The sequence below is a fragment of the Alexandromys fortis genome, unplaced genomic scaffold (assembly GCF_014885135.2).
Source record: "Alexandromys fortis isolate MF-2015 unplaced genomic scaffold, M_Fortis_MF-2015_v1.1 scaffold_23, whole genome shotgun sequence".
Lineage (NCBI taxonomy): Eukaryota > Metazoa > Chordata > Mammalia > Rodentia > Cricetidae > Alexandromys > Alexandromys fortis.
The window spans coordinates 13,456,114-13,471,304 of record NW_026067907.1 but is presented as its reverse complement, the minus strand read 5'-3'; the positions used below and the strand labels follow the sequence as shown (position 1 = coordinate 13,471,304).

At 46.0% G+C, this 15,191-nt stretch overlaps 1 protein-coding gene and 1 long non-coding RNA gene across 7 annotated transcripts in view; one reads left to right on the top strand and one right to left on the bottom strand.

Annotated features, from left to right (window-relative positions):
- Ermard (ER membrane associated RNA degradation) overlaps positions 1-15,174 on the bottom strand; it is a 21,049-nt gene extending 5,875 nt beyond the window's left edge. For 2 of the 5 annotated variants that reach the window (XM_050135721.1, XM_050135723.1), the window contains exons 1-14: positions 15,047-15,174; positions 14,260-14,428; positions 13,556-13,695; positions 12,191-12,292; positions 11,534-11,623; positions 10,572-10,669; positions 9,918-10,054; positions 9,268-9,382; positions 8,406-8,508; positions 7,484-7,513; positions 6,665-6,733; positions 5,579-5,752; positions 2,052-2,135; positions 143-219 (exon numbers count right to left, since the gene is read on the bottom strand). In XM_050135721.1, the coding sequence (XP_049991678.1) occupies positions 143-219; positions 2,052-2,135; positions 5,579-5,752; positions 6,665-6,733; positions 7,484-7,513; positions 8,406-8,508; positions 9,268-9,382; positions 9,918-10,054; positions 10,572-10,669; positions 11,534-11,623; positions 12,191-12,292; positions 13,556-13,695; positions 14,260-14,428; positions 15,047-15,052 (1,394 nt within the window). In that variant the 5' untranslated portion in view covers positions 15,053-15,174. Of the gene's footprint in view, positions 1-142; positions 220-2,051; positions 2,136-5,578; positions 5,753-6,664; positions 6,734-7,483; positions 7,514-8,405; positions 8,509-9,267; positions 9,383-9,467; positions 9,882-9,917; positions 10,055-10,571; positions 10,670-11,533; positions 11,624-12,190; positions 12,293-13,555; positions 13,696-14,259; positions 14,429-15,046 lie in introns of those variants that run through there. The other 3 variants (XM_050135722.1, XM_050135724.1, XM_050135725.1) reach the window with 3 other exon arrangements.
- Positions 2,053-10,630, top strand: LOC126497600 (uncharacterized). Of its 2 annotated transcripts, XR_007590654.1 has the most exons (4): positions 2,053-5,400; positions 5,608-5,673; positions 7,061-7,214; positions 10,507-10,630. It is a non-coding gene; the product is annotated as an uncharacterized lncRNA (long non-coding RNA). The 2 variants fall into 2 exon arrangements; XR_007590653.1 differs by lacking the exon at positions 10,507-10,630 and having other exon boundaries at positions 7,061-8,269.
- Positions 15,175-15,191: the final 17 nt, after the last annotated feature.

Below are 15,191 nucleotides of genomic sequence, written 5' to 3'. Positions count from 1 at the left end.
CCACCTCCTCCCCCTCCCCCTCCTCCCCTCATCTTCCCGACAGACACTTCCAGTCTGTGCCCAGCAGTCCTCCCAAAGGGAAGGAAGATGAGTGCCGGCTGCACCTGCCAGCCGCGGCACACCCAGTCCAGACGACACACACCTGCCTGCTTCCTGTCGAGGCTCTTCTGGCAAAGGCAGCACATCCCACATCCTGAGGCTTTCCTCACAGCTCAGGACCTGGGTAGAAATAACCTAACCTCACTTGACGACCTCTTCTGGGGCACAGTACCAAACTGCTAAAGTTCTGTTAGCAGGTTTTACTGTTCTGTCTAAGGTTTTACAATATCCCAGAAAGTGGGTTCTCAACTGTCATGGATATTGAATCACTTCCTAGAAAATATTTGCAAAACTGTTGCAGATTGCGTATTGAAAAGCATATGGTGAGCTCAAGTGTTTCACATGCTCATTTGACGGACTGTTACAAATACTGCCGGTCCTGCTGTTGGGTGATGATGAGCATGCTCACAATATGACACCCCGGTTGAGAGGGACCTGCCCCTCCTATGAACTGTGACTAGCTCTGGCAGTCTGTGAGTGGGAGCAAGCGCAGAGGAGGGAGGCCTGTCAACACTGTCACCACGTGTCAGCACCCAGGTGAAGACACACACAGACCCTCCAGCACGTCCTGCCCCAGGACCATAGGAGCAAATGAAGTGGCAGCTGTGTGGACAACACTGAATGTGAGTGATTTTCTGTAGTGGCAATAACCAGAGCAATGAACTTATACAGCACAGGACACGGAGAGCAGATGAGGGTCCAAAATAGCCAGGGTGCTACCTGGGGCCATAGCAGAGGACAGCAAAGGGCACAGCCTGGGGACTCAGCAATCAGGTCACTAACAGTTTACCATCTGGAAGCTTCCCTTCCTTCCAGAACTTTCCCTCCTGTCCTCTATAATGGTACCTTGGAAAGAATCGTGAGGGACATCCTCCTCGCTCCTGTCTGGCCACAGAACAGAGACTAGTGTGCTGGCATCCCCTTCTCACCCACGCTGCTTAGGTATTTCCTCCTGACTCAAACGCCCCACCTGGAGGAACCTTCTGAAGACTTGGGAAGCTATGAAACTTACAAGATTCAAAAGCCCGCCCCCATGGTTATAAAAGCACATGACAACCGTGGGAAGAGAACACCCGTGGCTTCTCTGACCACAAGCTGTATAGAGAACCCTAAAGGGTAGCCTTGCGAGTTGTCACTAGGTGCAGCTGCCTAAGGCATCGAAGTTTCTGTTAGGAACTCCCAAAACTCGCTGGTTGACTGTGGCAGACCTGGGTGGAATGGTTCTCTGATCTGTGGTTGGGGCTCTGTCTGGAGAGAACTGACGTTTGCTCACATCTCCCCAGGGAAAGTCTCACCATGGATGTGTTTGACACTGTCTCTCTAGGTCTCCCCTACGCTCATATACCAGTGCACACAGCCCTGTGAGGGTGCAAGAGCCATTCTGAGTGTGACTGACATTCATGGTCGTTCTTGTCCTGTCTCCCATCGTCTGAGGGCTGGGAGATGCTCAGTGGTTAACAGCAAGTACTACTCCTGCAGAGGATCTGAGTTCAAGTCCCAACACCTGCTGTGTGGCTTACACCTGTAACTCCAGTTCTAGTGGATCAGAGACCTCTGGCCTCCAAGGGCACCTGTGCTTATATATTTATGCATATATACTGCAGTCCCCTACATAAATTTTTTTTTAAAAAAAAGAGTATAAAGCATTTGAAATAATTCCCCAAACTACCTGATGGAAATGCTTGAAAGTTTGTTTTTTAAAATTATAAGTTAACAAAAAGTTGTCTCATAAATGACATTCCTCACTTAATAAAACTTGCTTCTCTCTCTGGGCAGTGAGCAGTAACAAGAGGCTGCATGCTAAATACTCCACCTGTCATCCTTGAGACTAAAACCACCTTAACTCTGAGATATAGAACTTGAGCTGTAAGCTCAGAAGACTGAGCCGACAAAGCCCTGGGCCCTGCAGTGTCACGTGTGGGCCCGACTCCCACACACGGCATGTGGCATACCTGTTTTTGGAGCTGGAAGGCTGGGTGGCAGCGGGATCTGTAGCCTTCAGCTAGACTAACCAGCAACTGTATTCCTGCTTCCTCCTAGTTTGGAAACGTTGCTTTTAGTCATTGTATATAATGATGTCATTATGGTGTCTTCTTCTGAAGCACAGTCACTTAAGGGTCCCAATCTTTCACAACTGTGAAATAACCCTACTCATCTAAAGCATGGTAAACTCTTCACTGAAGTAGGATGGACCTGGAAGTCACCAGCTGACTGAAATGGAGCGAACAGGCCACTATAATGTACAAAGATCACATCCACCCTCTCCAGAGCATGGCAAACAACAAATACCTAAGGAGAAAAGGATCCCAAGACAAAAGGGAAGCAAGGACTGAAAATCAATACAATTAGAAGAGAATTACATGACCATAAACAGTTACTTGCTAAACATATAAATATTAAAAAACAAGGATAAAATATTATAATATATTCCATCAGCTGTTACAAATGTCTAACTGCAAACCCAGGCCAGCCACTGCACCCTACAAAAGGATAAAGTCAGGGGGCCGAAAGCTGGCAGAAGTCAGGGCACAAACTGACATTTTCTCAACAGTCCAGAGCAAATGCCTGAAATGACCACAAGATCAAAGTGCTGGGGACATGCTCAACTTCTCATTTGCTGATAACCGCTGGCCAGAGCCACAGCCATGCTGTGGGCAGCATCCTTGTGGCTGTGGTCCCAGCTGGGCAGAGACTTGTGAAGGCTGGGGATGAGGGCTGGAATAAGCACTGGGGGACAGAGTATGCCTTCAGGCAGGATAGAGAGATCCTTCTAGAATAAGCACTGGGGGACAGAGTATGCCTTCAGGCAGGATAGAGGGATCCTTCTAGAATAAGCACTGGGGGACAGAGTATGCCTTCAGGCAGGATAGAGCGCTCCTTCTGCTCTAGGATATGAAATCACAGACAGCCTCTCCATAGAGGAACGTAATATCTGAGAGAGGATCTGGCACCGTGTTGAGGAAAGGAAAGAAGGCTGTCAGGGCAAGCACCCCTCCAGGAAGTGAAGAGGATTCGGCCAAGTGGTGGTAATGGAATAACACTGAGTAATAGATTCAAGACGTATTTTCAGACAGAAAACTGAGTACAGAGTGTGAAGGGGAGGGAGGCCTGGAGGTCTGTGAGCCTCAGAAGCCACCTATGGAGATGTGCTACTTAGATGGGAGGGTGGGGTCCACACTCATCATAGGCCTCAAGTCAGGACATACTTATTACTGATAACGTTTTTCTCTGACATAGGGTCTTATACATCCCAGGCTGGTCTGAAACTCCATGGAGCTGAGGAGGACCTTTGGGTCCTCTGCCTTCACCTTCCGAGCCAGGGCTGGGATTACAGGTGTGGGCCACCACAGCTGGCTTATGCAGTGCTAGAGAGCCAACCCAGGTCTCCACATATGCTAGGCAAGCACTCGGCCAGCTGAGCAGTGTTCAGTTTCCCTATGTGGTTCCACTAAGTTATTCTTTTTAGTTTGTGTTCCGTGTCTGTGTTTACTTTAAGGACATAGCTCACACAGAATATAAACAGTGAGAACAGACGAGACAGTTCTGAGGAGACAGAAACGGGATTGTCCTTAGTGTAGGACATGACACACTACACTGTGTCACGAAGACTCAGCAGAGGGCAGAGCTTCCAGCAAGGGAGTCCAGGGCTGGAGCCTGATGCACAGTGAAAAAAGATATCAATTCTCCACATGGCATTCAGAGAGGTTGCCAGCAATTTCAACAAGAAAACACTGAAAACCAGGTTCTTTACTTCACTCCCAAGAGGAACTAAATTCTACCTGGAGCAAAAGATAAAAAAACCACGAGGAAAAGGCTGGGTGGTGGTGGTGTACACCTTTAACCCCAGCACTTGGAGGGAGGGGGGGGGCAGAGGCAGGCGGATCTCTGTGAGTTCAAGGCCAGTCTGATCTACAAGAGCTAGTTCTAGGATAGCCTCCAAAGCCACAGAGAAACCCTGTCTTGAAAAAACAAAACCAAACTAAAACAAATAAAAAACAAAAACAAAAATAAAAACCTAGGAAAATAATGATTATGTTTATAACTTTTGGAATGCAAAGAAGCTTTCAAGGATGACATCAAAGGCAGAAGACAAAGGAAAAGGAACCGGAGCTAAAAAAAAAAAAAAAAAAAAAAAAAAAAAAAAAAAAAAACAGGTGGTACCTCACTAAGAACAGTAGCAAGGTTAATAAAGCGGTGGGAAATGAAAGGTGAGCTAAGACAATGTAGGAACAGTAGCAACAGTGAGGAGAAAAACCAGGTCTTACTGATATTAGCCACAGGGTTCTGCTTTTGCAAACTTCCTAACATATGAACACAGTCCTTCAGCCCACCGTTACAGGGAGTCCCATCAGGCAAAGGCACAGCTCACCTATCAACGGAGACGCTTTAGATAAAGGATGGTCTACTGATGCAACAGAATGGCAGGCACTAACAAAGAGAACAGACACAGCAGAGATCCAAACTACACTAGTGAAAAACACTGTTTAAAGGACAAAGCTTTCTTCCTGTGAGCCCATCTGAAGGCACCATGGAAAGACATCAGTTTTTAACTGTTTCCATTTCTGGCAAAAGGGGTTCCTGATGGCTTGGACTTTATTATTTATTTATGTTGAGACAGGGCTTCCCTGTGTAGCTTTGGAACCTGTCCTGGAACTCACTCTGTTGACCTGGCTGGCCTCAAACTCATGGAGTTTCACCTGTCTCTGCCCCACAAGTTTCACCTGTCTCTGCCCCACAAGTGCTTGGATTAAAGGCATGTGCCACCACTGCCCAGCTTGCTTGGACTGTTAAGCAATTTAAAAAAATATCACCTACAATATTATAACTGAAATTATTCACTTTACCAAAATAATTCGTTTCAGAAATGCAAATACCCTGTTCCATCAATCTGACATATACTTGTAGGGGTTTCCTGCATTTGGCTAATCGTGTTTATCACCTGTTCCTTGGTTTTAACACCAACACTGCTATCAAGAGCAAAGACGAAGATGTGTTTAAGAGAGGACAAATTATTTCAGATTCACAGCTCTGATTTTCATACATGTATGTTGTTAATTTATAGTTATTCTGATGAAGACTATAATTTAAATTAAAATGAAAATTGATGAATAGATAATTGTTGCGGGAGGTCTTTCCGCCCCTCCAACCAATAGCTGCTGTGATACCAGCCCATTGGGGCGTGGTCTCTCTTCCTTTAAAAAAGCGGCTATTTCCTCTGCTCGCTCTCTTCACTTCCTGCTCCGCCGGAGACTAGACTCCCTTCCTGGTTGTGCAGATGGCTGTTGTCTGAGACGGTGATCTGTAAGTTTTCCCCTTTAAATAAACAACACCCTATTAATCATAACTCCAAACTGGTGTGGCCTTGTTCGTGACTTACGCCTTCAGATAATCATATTTGAAAAATAAGACATGTTCTTCCATTGCTAGAGGTGGTAGATTCAGCCCCCCCCCCCCCCCCCCCCCCCCCCCCCCGTGGTACCTTCAGCTCTGACAACGTGTCTTCCGCAGTGAACCTGAGCAGAAGCACCAGGGAGAACGTGAGCAGATGGCTCGCTGCTTCTTTCGGAAATTCACGTAAGTTGATCTCCCCATGGCTTAGACGGTCCCGGATACGAGGACCCTCCTGATAGTTCAGGAGATCCCACAAGAATTCCTTTTAGAAAATTAACAGAGAGGCATTTTGTTAGTGTTGTGAGCAAAGGGAAGAGCAGAAGGCAGGGTTCCAAGCAGTTCCTGGCTTGTTTACAAACTAATGGGAAATATGAGTCTCAAAGAGGGCATTCACCCCATCCTGCAGCTGGAACTGGGGTGGGGAGCGCATGCTCTGTACAGCCTGCCTGCAGGAGCCGAGGACCAACCACGGAGGCCGCGGCCTGGAAGGAGCTGCAGCCTTGGCACTCCTACCTTTGCTACTCTGACCCTCCTATCTGGAAGGAAAAGAAACATCCGAAAGAAGTCTTAAGTCGCTGCTCTTGCTGGAATGAGCAGAACCAAGCAGGTGTCCAGTCCTTTCCCCTGCACTTACCCGTGGACCACTCCTGCATCTTACATCAACAAACAAAGCTGCTTGCCCCTCTTAACAGTAGCTCCCCAAAACCTCTCTCTGCCAGACTACAGAGAGGTCAGAAAACCACTGATGTGGGCAGACTGCCAACAGAGGACGAGTCCCGGGGACTCAAGACAGGGCAGGAAGGGATGCCAAAATCACATAAGGAATGGGAAGCAGAATCCAGATCGTCTCTTGGTGTGGCAGAATAAACAAAAAGTAGCTACTATAGTCTAGAGCAGTCACTGTCGCATCCTCATAAATATTAAATGCTGATTGAAAAAAAGGTCAAAACATTAATTCTGTCTCATCCAACACTTAAGAGACACCAGGTATTCAAAGGGCATGGCAGTAACCAGAATAAACAAGCCCAGTGCCTCTATGCAGGCACCCCTGACGGGTGTCTGTCACAGCACAGCAGCAGGCCGGCTGCCGAGCACACCGCAAACATGTTCATGCTGCCCGAGATACCAGCTTATAAACAGAAAGACCTAGGACTGGAGATGCCCGGTACTTTACCATGGCAGGCTCTCCCAGGAAATGAGGAAGCCGGTTGATGCTACCATCATCCAAGTGCTTTGCCAGGATCTAAAACACCAAAATAGATTAATCAATAAGCTGTTAAACTGACACACGCACAAGCATACAACAACCCCAATTCATGTACCTGCACATACACGGACACTGATCTGTGCACAGTCAGTCAGAATATTTGATTGCTAACGTTGCTGCACTGGCTGAGGGCAGCTGTTCTCAACGTTGTCAATCTGTTTACATTTTCCCACTTTGTGTTTGTACAACCTCAGAAATGAGATTAATAATACCAGGCCTCAAACTTAACCTAAAAGCTCTATTTATTTGAAACAAGTTTCATGAATTACAAGTTGCCTTCAAATCCTGCCTCTACATCACCAGGGATGGGATTCAGGTGTGTGCTACCGTGCTGGGTATACTCAGTGCTGCAGAACCAACCCAAGCTTCATGAACGCCATTCAAGCACTGAATCCACCGAAATATGAGCTGTATTCAAATCTAGCACAAGCTTCTTCTTGCTTCTCAACATTTTCCTGTAAGTATGCTACTTAATCTTTGTGGATTTTAATTCATAGTATTAAATTATTTTAAATTTACTTATTTTATGTGCGTAAGTATTTGCCTGCATGTATGCATGGGTGTGAGCCACCATACAGGTTCTTGGGATCCAACCCAGGTCCTCTGCAACAACAGCAAGTGCTCCTAACCACTGAACCATCTCTCCAGCCCTAATCACTGTGTTTTAATTTGTATTTAAAAGAGGATGATTATTTTCCAAGGTTTTTTGCAAATTTGACTACTTACTTCATCAAATGTGGTATATAGAATTGTTGACTGTAGAAAGGCGAAGAGATAAAAGAAAAAAATTAAAACAGTAATATCATTCAAAGAAAAACAATTCTGCCTCTCAGAAGGTGCTGCTTTTATAACATGAAGTATAAAGGACACTATCTTACATAATCACAATTAAAACAATTGTGTTTTAACAGCAAATAAGATGTAAGTGTGTGTGTGTGTGTGCACTGTAAGGGACTGAACCCAGGGGTTTGTACATATTAGGTGGATGTGTGTGTGTGTGTGTGTGTGTGTGTGTGTACTGTAAGGGACTGAACCCAGGGGTTTGTACATATTAGGTGGATGTGTGTGTGTATGTGTGTGTGTGTGTGTGTGCACTGTAAGGGACTGAACCCAGGGGTTTGTACATATTAGGTGGATGTGGGGTTCCCCTCTGTACACTGCCAATGTTTATTGCCATTAGTTAATAAAGAAGCTGTTTTCGGCCAATGGCTTAATAGAGTAAAACCAGACAGAAAATCTGAACAGAGATGTAGCAAGAGAGTAGGCTTAGTCAGGGAGACACTATGCAGCTACTGAAGGAGACAAATGCTCCCAGAACCTTATTGGTAAACCACGAGCCTCGTGGCAATACATAAAATAATACGAATGAGTTAATTTAAGATGTAATATTTAGCTAGGAATACGCTAGAGTCATTGGCCAAACAGTGTTTCAATAGTTTCTGTGTGATTATTTTGGGTCTGGGCGGCCGGGAACAAGCAGCCTCTGTCTACATTAGGCAAGTGCTTAGCCAACTTAACTACATCTCTAGCCTTTAAAACTTCCAAATAGCCACAGAAGATTATCAATATAGTCCCCACAGTCACAATAGCCACAGAAAATTATCAATATCGTCCCCACAGTCACAGTGAGTAGCAGAAACACATGTACCTCGGCTGTGAGGAGTCTAGCAGGGCATTTGTTAACTGCAGCAAAAACTCTCCTGAGTCCAGCTTCTAGCTGTGACAGCAACAGCATGCTGCAGTCAGCAAACCTGTGGAATCCGAGGAACTCAGCAAACGCTGCAGCAACTGCACGGCAGCCTAGACGGCCATTTTTGGTGTTTTAATCCTTAATGAAATGTTTTCAGTAGTTTCAGAACAAATGTCATCAAAGATCTGCATATGCTACCCATCACCTCTGAAGACGGCCAAAACAACAAAGCTCCAGAGGGCAGCCCAAGTGCAAAGTGAATCCAAGAACAAGGTTACTGCAGATTAGATCTCTGGTCTCTGCTTCCCTGAAAACGTGCTGTTCCTGGCTGTCACCCAGGGTTGGCCTTTAAGGGAACCCAATGGGCAAGCACACCTGTAATGCTAGGTTCAAGTTTTTCTTACAGCAAGGACTCAGAAAATAAACTAAGAAGTTTATTCTTAAAAAATAAAGTTATATGGCCAGCAAGTAGTGGTGCACCCTTTAATCTCAGCACTTGGGAAGCAGAGGCAGGCAGATGTCAATGAGTTAGAGGCCAGCCTGGTCTACAAAGTGAGTTCCAGGACAGCCAGGACCGTTACAGAGAAACCCTGTCCAGAAAAACCAAAAAAGTCCTATCAATTGTATCCAAGAGGATGACAGGGAACACTTGAAACAGTTACAGCCTGTCCAAGTTACCAAAGAAAAACACTCTGTACTGAGCCTGATCTGCATCAGTCTCTCCTCTACTCAGTCAGGACAGTGGGTGACTTTCAGACAGCGAAGGGCACAGAGCAGACCTGGCATCTAAGCACCAACACCACCACACCACCCTTGTTACCTGTGCACCTTGAACTTGGCCACTGCCAGTTCCCAATATGGTAACATGGCTTTTAATACGAAGGCGGAGTTCCTCATGGCGTTCTCTACTGCTGAGAGCACCTCATAGGTAACACCTGTGGAAGAGCAAGCATCTTTATAAATACAGTCACAGCAGCCAACCAAAAGAAGTCAGGAGCACATATGGACGGATGGACTGACCTGGGGCAGAGCACCCCTAAAGAGGAAGAGTGCCTGACCTACAGCCACAGTGGGGTGGCCTCAGGAAGCCTGCCAAGAGGAAATGCGCAGCACCGGAGAGTGCCCTCAGGGTACCCTCGTCCATCACACTGACGAGGAGGAGGGGAGGATGCGTTCTCAGGGGACACCCAGCTGATGAAACGGCCATGAGCACAGATGCAGACAGGGCGAGAGGTTTGAAAAACAACACAAATGGCCCCAAGTTGTTCTGAACGGTAGCACATCTGAGGAAGAGGTCAACTCTATCTGTGACTCTCAGGGTCCCCAACAGCACTCAGGACAGCCAGAAGCGGGGAAGCTTAAAAGGTCTTCAAGTCACTCACAAAGCCAACTTGGCAAGGGTAGTAAGTAATTCACCAGGAATCTAAGTCTCCATGAAGATGTAAGGGGGCAGTGTGAAACAGAACTTGCCAGGAAAAACAATCACGTCCTCTAGGTTTGTAAGAGTGACAAAAGGTCGATGTGCCAATGTGACGTTCCTTTGGTGAAGGTAGCTCTTCAGCAACTGGCCCAGTCCTGCTGTCAACAAGAGCATAGCTGAACAGTACCTAAGGATGAGCAGAAACCAGAAAATGAACTTAGTCTACACACAAGCACTTTTCTTAGGAAAAAATGCTAAAATTATGCAGGAAGGAAGACTGAGATGGGTCAGCAGGTGAAGGAGGCAACAGCCGAGCCGCAGACCTCAGGCTAAGGGCTGGACCACATCTGGAAGGGAAGACCCACTCCCCACAGTTGTCCTTTGACTTCCACACAAATGCTGTGCTGTATATGTGCATGAACCAATGAAAATAAAACAAAAGAATTAAGAAACCATCAAACTCCAGAACTCTCCACAGATGGAGCTAAGCTGAGTAATAGCAAGGAAGCCACTGAGATCTCAGGACACTGGGCTCCTGCCTATCCACTGAGATCTCAGGACGCTGGGCTCCTGCCTATCCAGGCTTCTGGGTGTGTTCTTCTGGGGTGCGAGGCACTGACATTCTCCCTCTCCTCTTAGGAGGACCGAGATAACGCACATTCTGAAGCGGACTGAGGAGGAAAGTCACTCAGCCAACAACTTACTTTGGAGGGATGTCTTCAGGGGCAGCAAAGCCGTGCCACAGGATGTTCCTCAGGTTAAGTCCACAGGGAGACCCGATGAAGACTTTCAGTATGTCCATCTAACCCATTAAGAGAGCAGATTACTGACGAGCAGAGTAAATAAACTCACCCTACAGTGTTTGCGGCTCCCTTAGAACTAAGAGAGCCAAGAGCTTCTGCCAGTATAATATAGTAACAATGAAACTAACACCAAAATTTTATGCAGTTTCATTGGAGTCTGCCAGGATGTAGAGGTCAGAGGACAATTTGTGGGAACCCCATTTCAGGCTCTCGACCAGAAAACCGTTTTCAGGCTGGCAAGGGAGATGATCCAGTGAGCATTGGGAGGGCTCACTGGAGACGGTTTCTGGGTGTCTCAGCCCCAGATAGTGAGTCTGGTGGAATTCTGGTCCAACTAAGATGGCCGTTCTTTCTAGTCTTCTCCCTCACTGAGCTGCCCATATGGCACGATTTAGTCTGAAGTCTCTTGATTACAGTCCCTCTAGAACATTCTGAGAAGTGTAACAGCGTCTAAATTTCTTACCAAGTTCTATTTTTCTTTTTTGCCACTCTAAGTCTGGATAACTGCAAAATGTATACATTCTTAACTGCTAAAACAGGTATTTTAGGACAAAAATGCCATACTATCATTCCAAAGTGCTAACCATGGGCTGCAGCGACTTAGTACAAGCACTGTGAATACTTCACTGAATACAGTGATATGCTCTAACTGTCTCTCCGGCTGGACCTATGTGGTTATCCCAACACCATGGCATTTGGGGAGAGAGATCCTGGAATAGTGCAGGCAGGACAGTTCCCGGAGGAAGGAAGAAGAACTTAAATCCATGAGACGGTTAGCTCTCACAGAGTATTGTTATTTTAGAGGATCAAAAGCACAGCTCGTGCCAGCTCCTCTCTGCTTTATGTGCTGTGCACACACTTACCACAGCGCGCCCAAAGACTTGTGCAAGCTCTGCAGATGCAAGGAGATCTCTCAGAAGGAAGGGGCACTCCTTTCCAATCAGTAAAAACACCTAAAGTTCAAACAGAAATCATATAATAACTGCATTACAATGAGGCAGTATTTTAAAACAGAGCATCATTTATGATGTATAGCACAAATGAGCAAAGAAAAATGCTAGACAGATTCCTTCCGTGTGTGTGTGTGTGTGTGTGTGTGTGTGCGTGCGTGTGTGCTGGCTGCACACACCAGAGGCCAGAGGAGTACATCGGGTGTCTTACTCAGCCACTCTCCATCTTATTCTCTGGACAGAGGGTCTTTTACTGAAACTAGAGCTAGAACAGAGGCCAGAAAGCCCCAGTGATCCTCTGTCCACGCTCCCCCACACCCAGTGTATAAACAACCATACACAGCTTTTCATTTTTAAACATGGGTGCTGTAATCTAAATCCAGGAACGCGTGATTACACAAAGTACTTGGATCTATTGAAACTTCTCCCAGCTCACAGGTACTAGGATTTCTTAATTATATGAAAAGAAAATCATTGTATTTTACAGGAAAAAATAATAAAAATCAAGAAATCTGAAGGTTATGTGTTCATCCAGGCAATCTAGCAAATAACGAGGACCCCCACACTCACATCACCTAAGGCTCGCTCCAGACAGGAGGTCAGTTTCATCACACCGAGGGAGATAGCAACCGAGTGCAGGCCTTCCAAGGCATCAAATATTTGAAGAAACAGCTATTCAGAGTAAAACACACATTAGAGCTCAGACTGAAGGAAAATCATTCTCAAAACAAAAATTATTTTTGAGTTACTACTATTACTGAATTCAAGCCTCAATATTTCAACTGCTACATTTAAATGTTTGGTATAGCCAGGCAATGGTGGCGCACACCTTTAATCCCAGCACTCAGGAGGCAGAGGTAGGCGGATCTCTGTGAGTTCGAGACCAGCCTGGTCTACAGAGCTAGTTCCAGGACAGGCTCCAAAGCCACAGAGAAACCGTGTCTCAAAAAACCAAAAAAAAAAGAAAAAAGAAAAAAAAAGTTTGGTATAAGCAAATAGTTTCTACTAAATATTATAATAAAATTATTTAATACATAAAGAGTTCTTTGAAAGTTCTTTCTTTAAATGTTTATTCAAAGCATAAGTCTGGCATAATAGTGAAACCAAATATTTTGACCTACTCCTTATTTCCTGTAACAATTTAGTTTAGCTCCTCTAAGGCAGCTCACCTGAACAGACTGTTTTAGAATCAGATATTACAGGTACTGCTTTATTATGCTCCTGTGTCAGATGAAACACAGGAAAAGAAGAAACCAAACCACACAATGCTTGCATTAGGACCCCAATGACTATATATTTTACAATTCACTATGTAGAAACCAAGCACCTACTCTCTGAGCTAACCTTGTGATTGTCTCCCTGGGAGTTCTGTCCTGATGCTAAAGTGGACTTTATTTTCTACTGCTATGGTGGTGTGAACGGGAATGGCCCCCAGAGATTCATGTGTTTAGATTCCTGGCCCACGGGGAGCGGCACTATTGTTGGAGTAGGTGTGGCCTTGTTGGAGGAAGCTCAATCCAGGTCACTTTCTGTTGCCTGTGAAGATGCAGCACTCGTAGCTCCCGCTCCAGCACCGTGTCTGCCTCCGTGCTGCCCTGCTTCCCACCATGATGACAATGAACTAACCTAAAAGACTGGAAGCCAGCCCCAGTTAAATGCTTTCCTGTATAAGAGTTGTCGTGGTCATGGCGTCTCTTCACAGCAATATAAGTCTAAGACAAATGCCTCCCTAGTTGAACCCAAAAGTTGTTCAAAGTGTGTTCCTCAACTCAGGCTTCAGATCCTATAAATAAACTACTTAGATTTCTCTTGCAGCTTCCAGGACCTCTTCAACGCTGGAAGGCCAAAATGGAAAAAGACACCCTTAATTTAGCAAGTAATGAGGATTTCCAAGTTCCAAAGTCTTTTATTTCTAGAGCTGTGCAAATGTCAAACCTCTGGATAGGCTGTCCACTGGAACCATGGCGAATACTTCATTTCAAACTGTGCCCTGGTCAGAGACAAGGTGTGTAGATGGATGGCCTCACAGACAGGACCCAGCAGTCGCACGCTTTCCCTGTAATCCAGACTCTGCCCTACAGAAGGAGAAATATGTTTTAGTTCCACAGCTGTATGCCACAGCATGAAAAAAAAGGCTAAATCAAAGAAAAGCTTTAATTACAAAATGTTCCAAAGTCAAGCAGCTTATAACTGGAAATACGATAAGTGTCCTTGTAGCTCGGTAGAAATGAATTGCAGAAGGCTTTACTACCAGTGAGGAACGTGCAGCTATAGTTTTAGCCACTCACAATCAACTAAAAAGTATCAAATGCCAGAAATAATCCATAGTGTCAACTAGGTGCTGTTCTGAGAAACACGAGGGAGGCGCCACCCTATTCTGTCTTGTCCTTTATCCAGGTATCCATGCTATATATGCACCTAGTGACTAGCGAATCCAGGCCCTGAGATGGATTCCAGCATCCCTGGCTGCCTCCTGCTCACACACAATTTTCTCACCTAAGCATGTCTTGACTTTTCTATATTTTCCAGTTTTCTTTTTCTCCTCTGACAACTACATTATTACACCCTCCAAGAAAAAGAACCAAGGAGGGCTTTATAGGCCAAAACATTTCGAGTGGGATGGTACTGACAATACAAACCTGATTCTGCATAGCGCACGCGGTCTGTGATTGCTTTCCAGAGCACTTCACCATTTTGAGTGACAAGGCTATCGATATCACATTTTTCTCTGAGTTCAAAGCCAAGGTTACAAATCAAGTCGTGCACTAAAGGAGAAAGGCACGTGGTAATGGTATCTCCTGTTAAAATCTGTAATATAAAACATAAAGGGCACTCACTGTTACATCCAAGTCAAAAGAAAATCCTATCCTACGTAAAGACAGAACTAAGGTACGGAAGCTGTTAATATGCTGTCTGGATACCGCAACAGCGCATTTTATGGGTCTGCTTTAAAGTGCATGTTGAAAGCCTTGAATCGTTTCTTTAATCAACCTTGCTGATGCCGGAGTTCAGAGGTTCGGCGGGGTTTTTTTGTTTGTTTGTTTGTTTGTTTGTTTTTGAACAATGCATTGCCATTCCCTGACACTCCTTTATGCTGCAGTGATCAAAATCAGCGGTTCTTCACAGAGAGTGGGGGTACAGAACATTTCCGTCCTTGGCATGGAACACAATTTCAGGCCGAGAAGCACCGAGTAGGTGCGTGGAATGACGGATCCCGACTTTTCTGTTTCCACCACGCTTCCTCCCGCTCATCAAACACGGTGTTGCATACATTGGCTTTCCCTGCAGCTTATCATCCCGCTTCGGGCCTGCCGCTAGGGCGAGACCGACTAGCAATGTCCAACCCCACCCCGCAGGGATCCCAAGACAGTGACCGGGTCTGGACAGGGCCGCGCGGGAACCCCCTGTAGGCGGGAGTCACCCTACCTCCATCGCTTCCTGCTTGGACGTGGCGCTCTCTGATGACGCACGTCTTCCCGCCGCGACTTCCGGGACGCGACTGCGGGCGCGGCGCTGGCGCGAGATTCGGTCTCTGGCTTCGCGGCTGGGGCGTTGGGCGACTGCGGAGGCG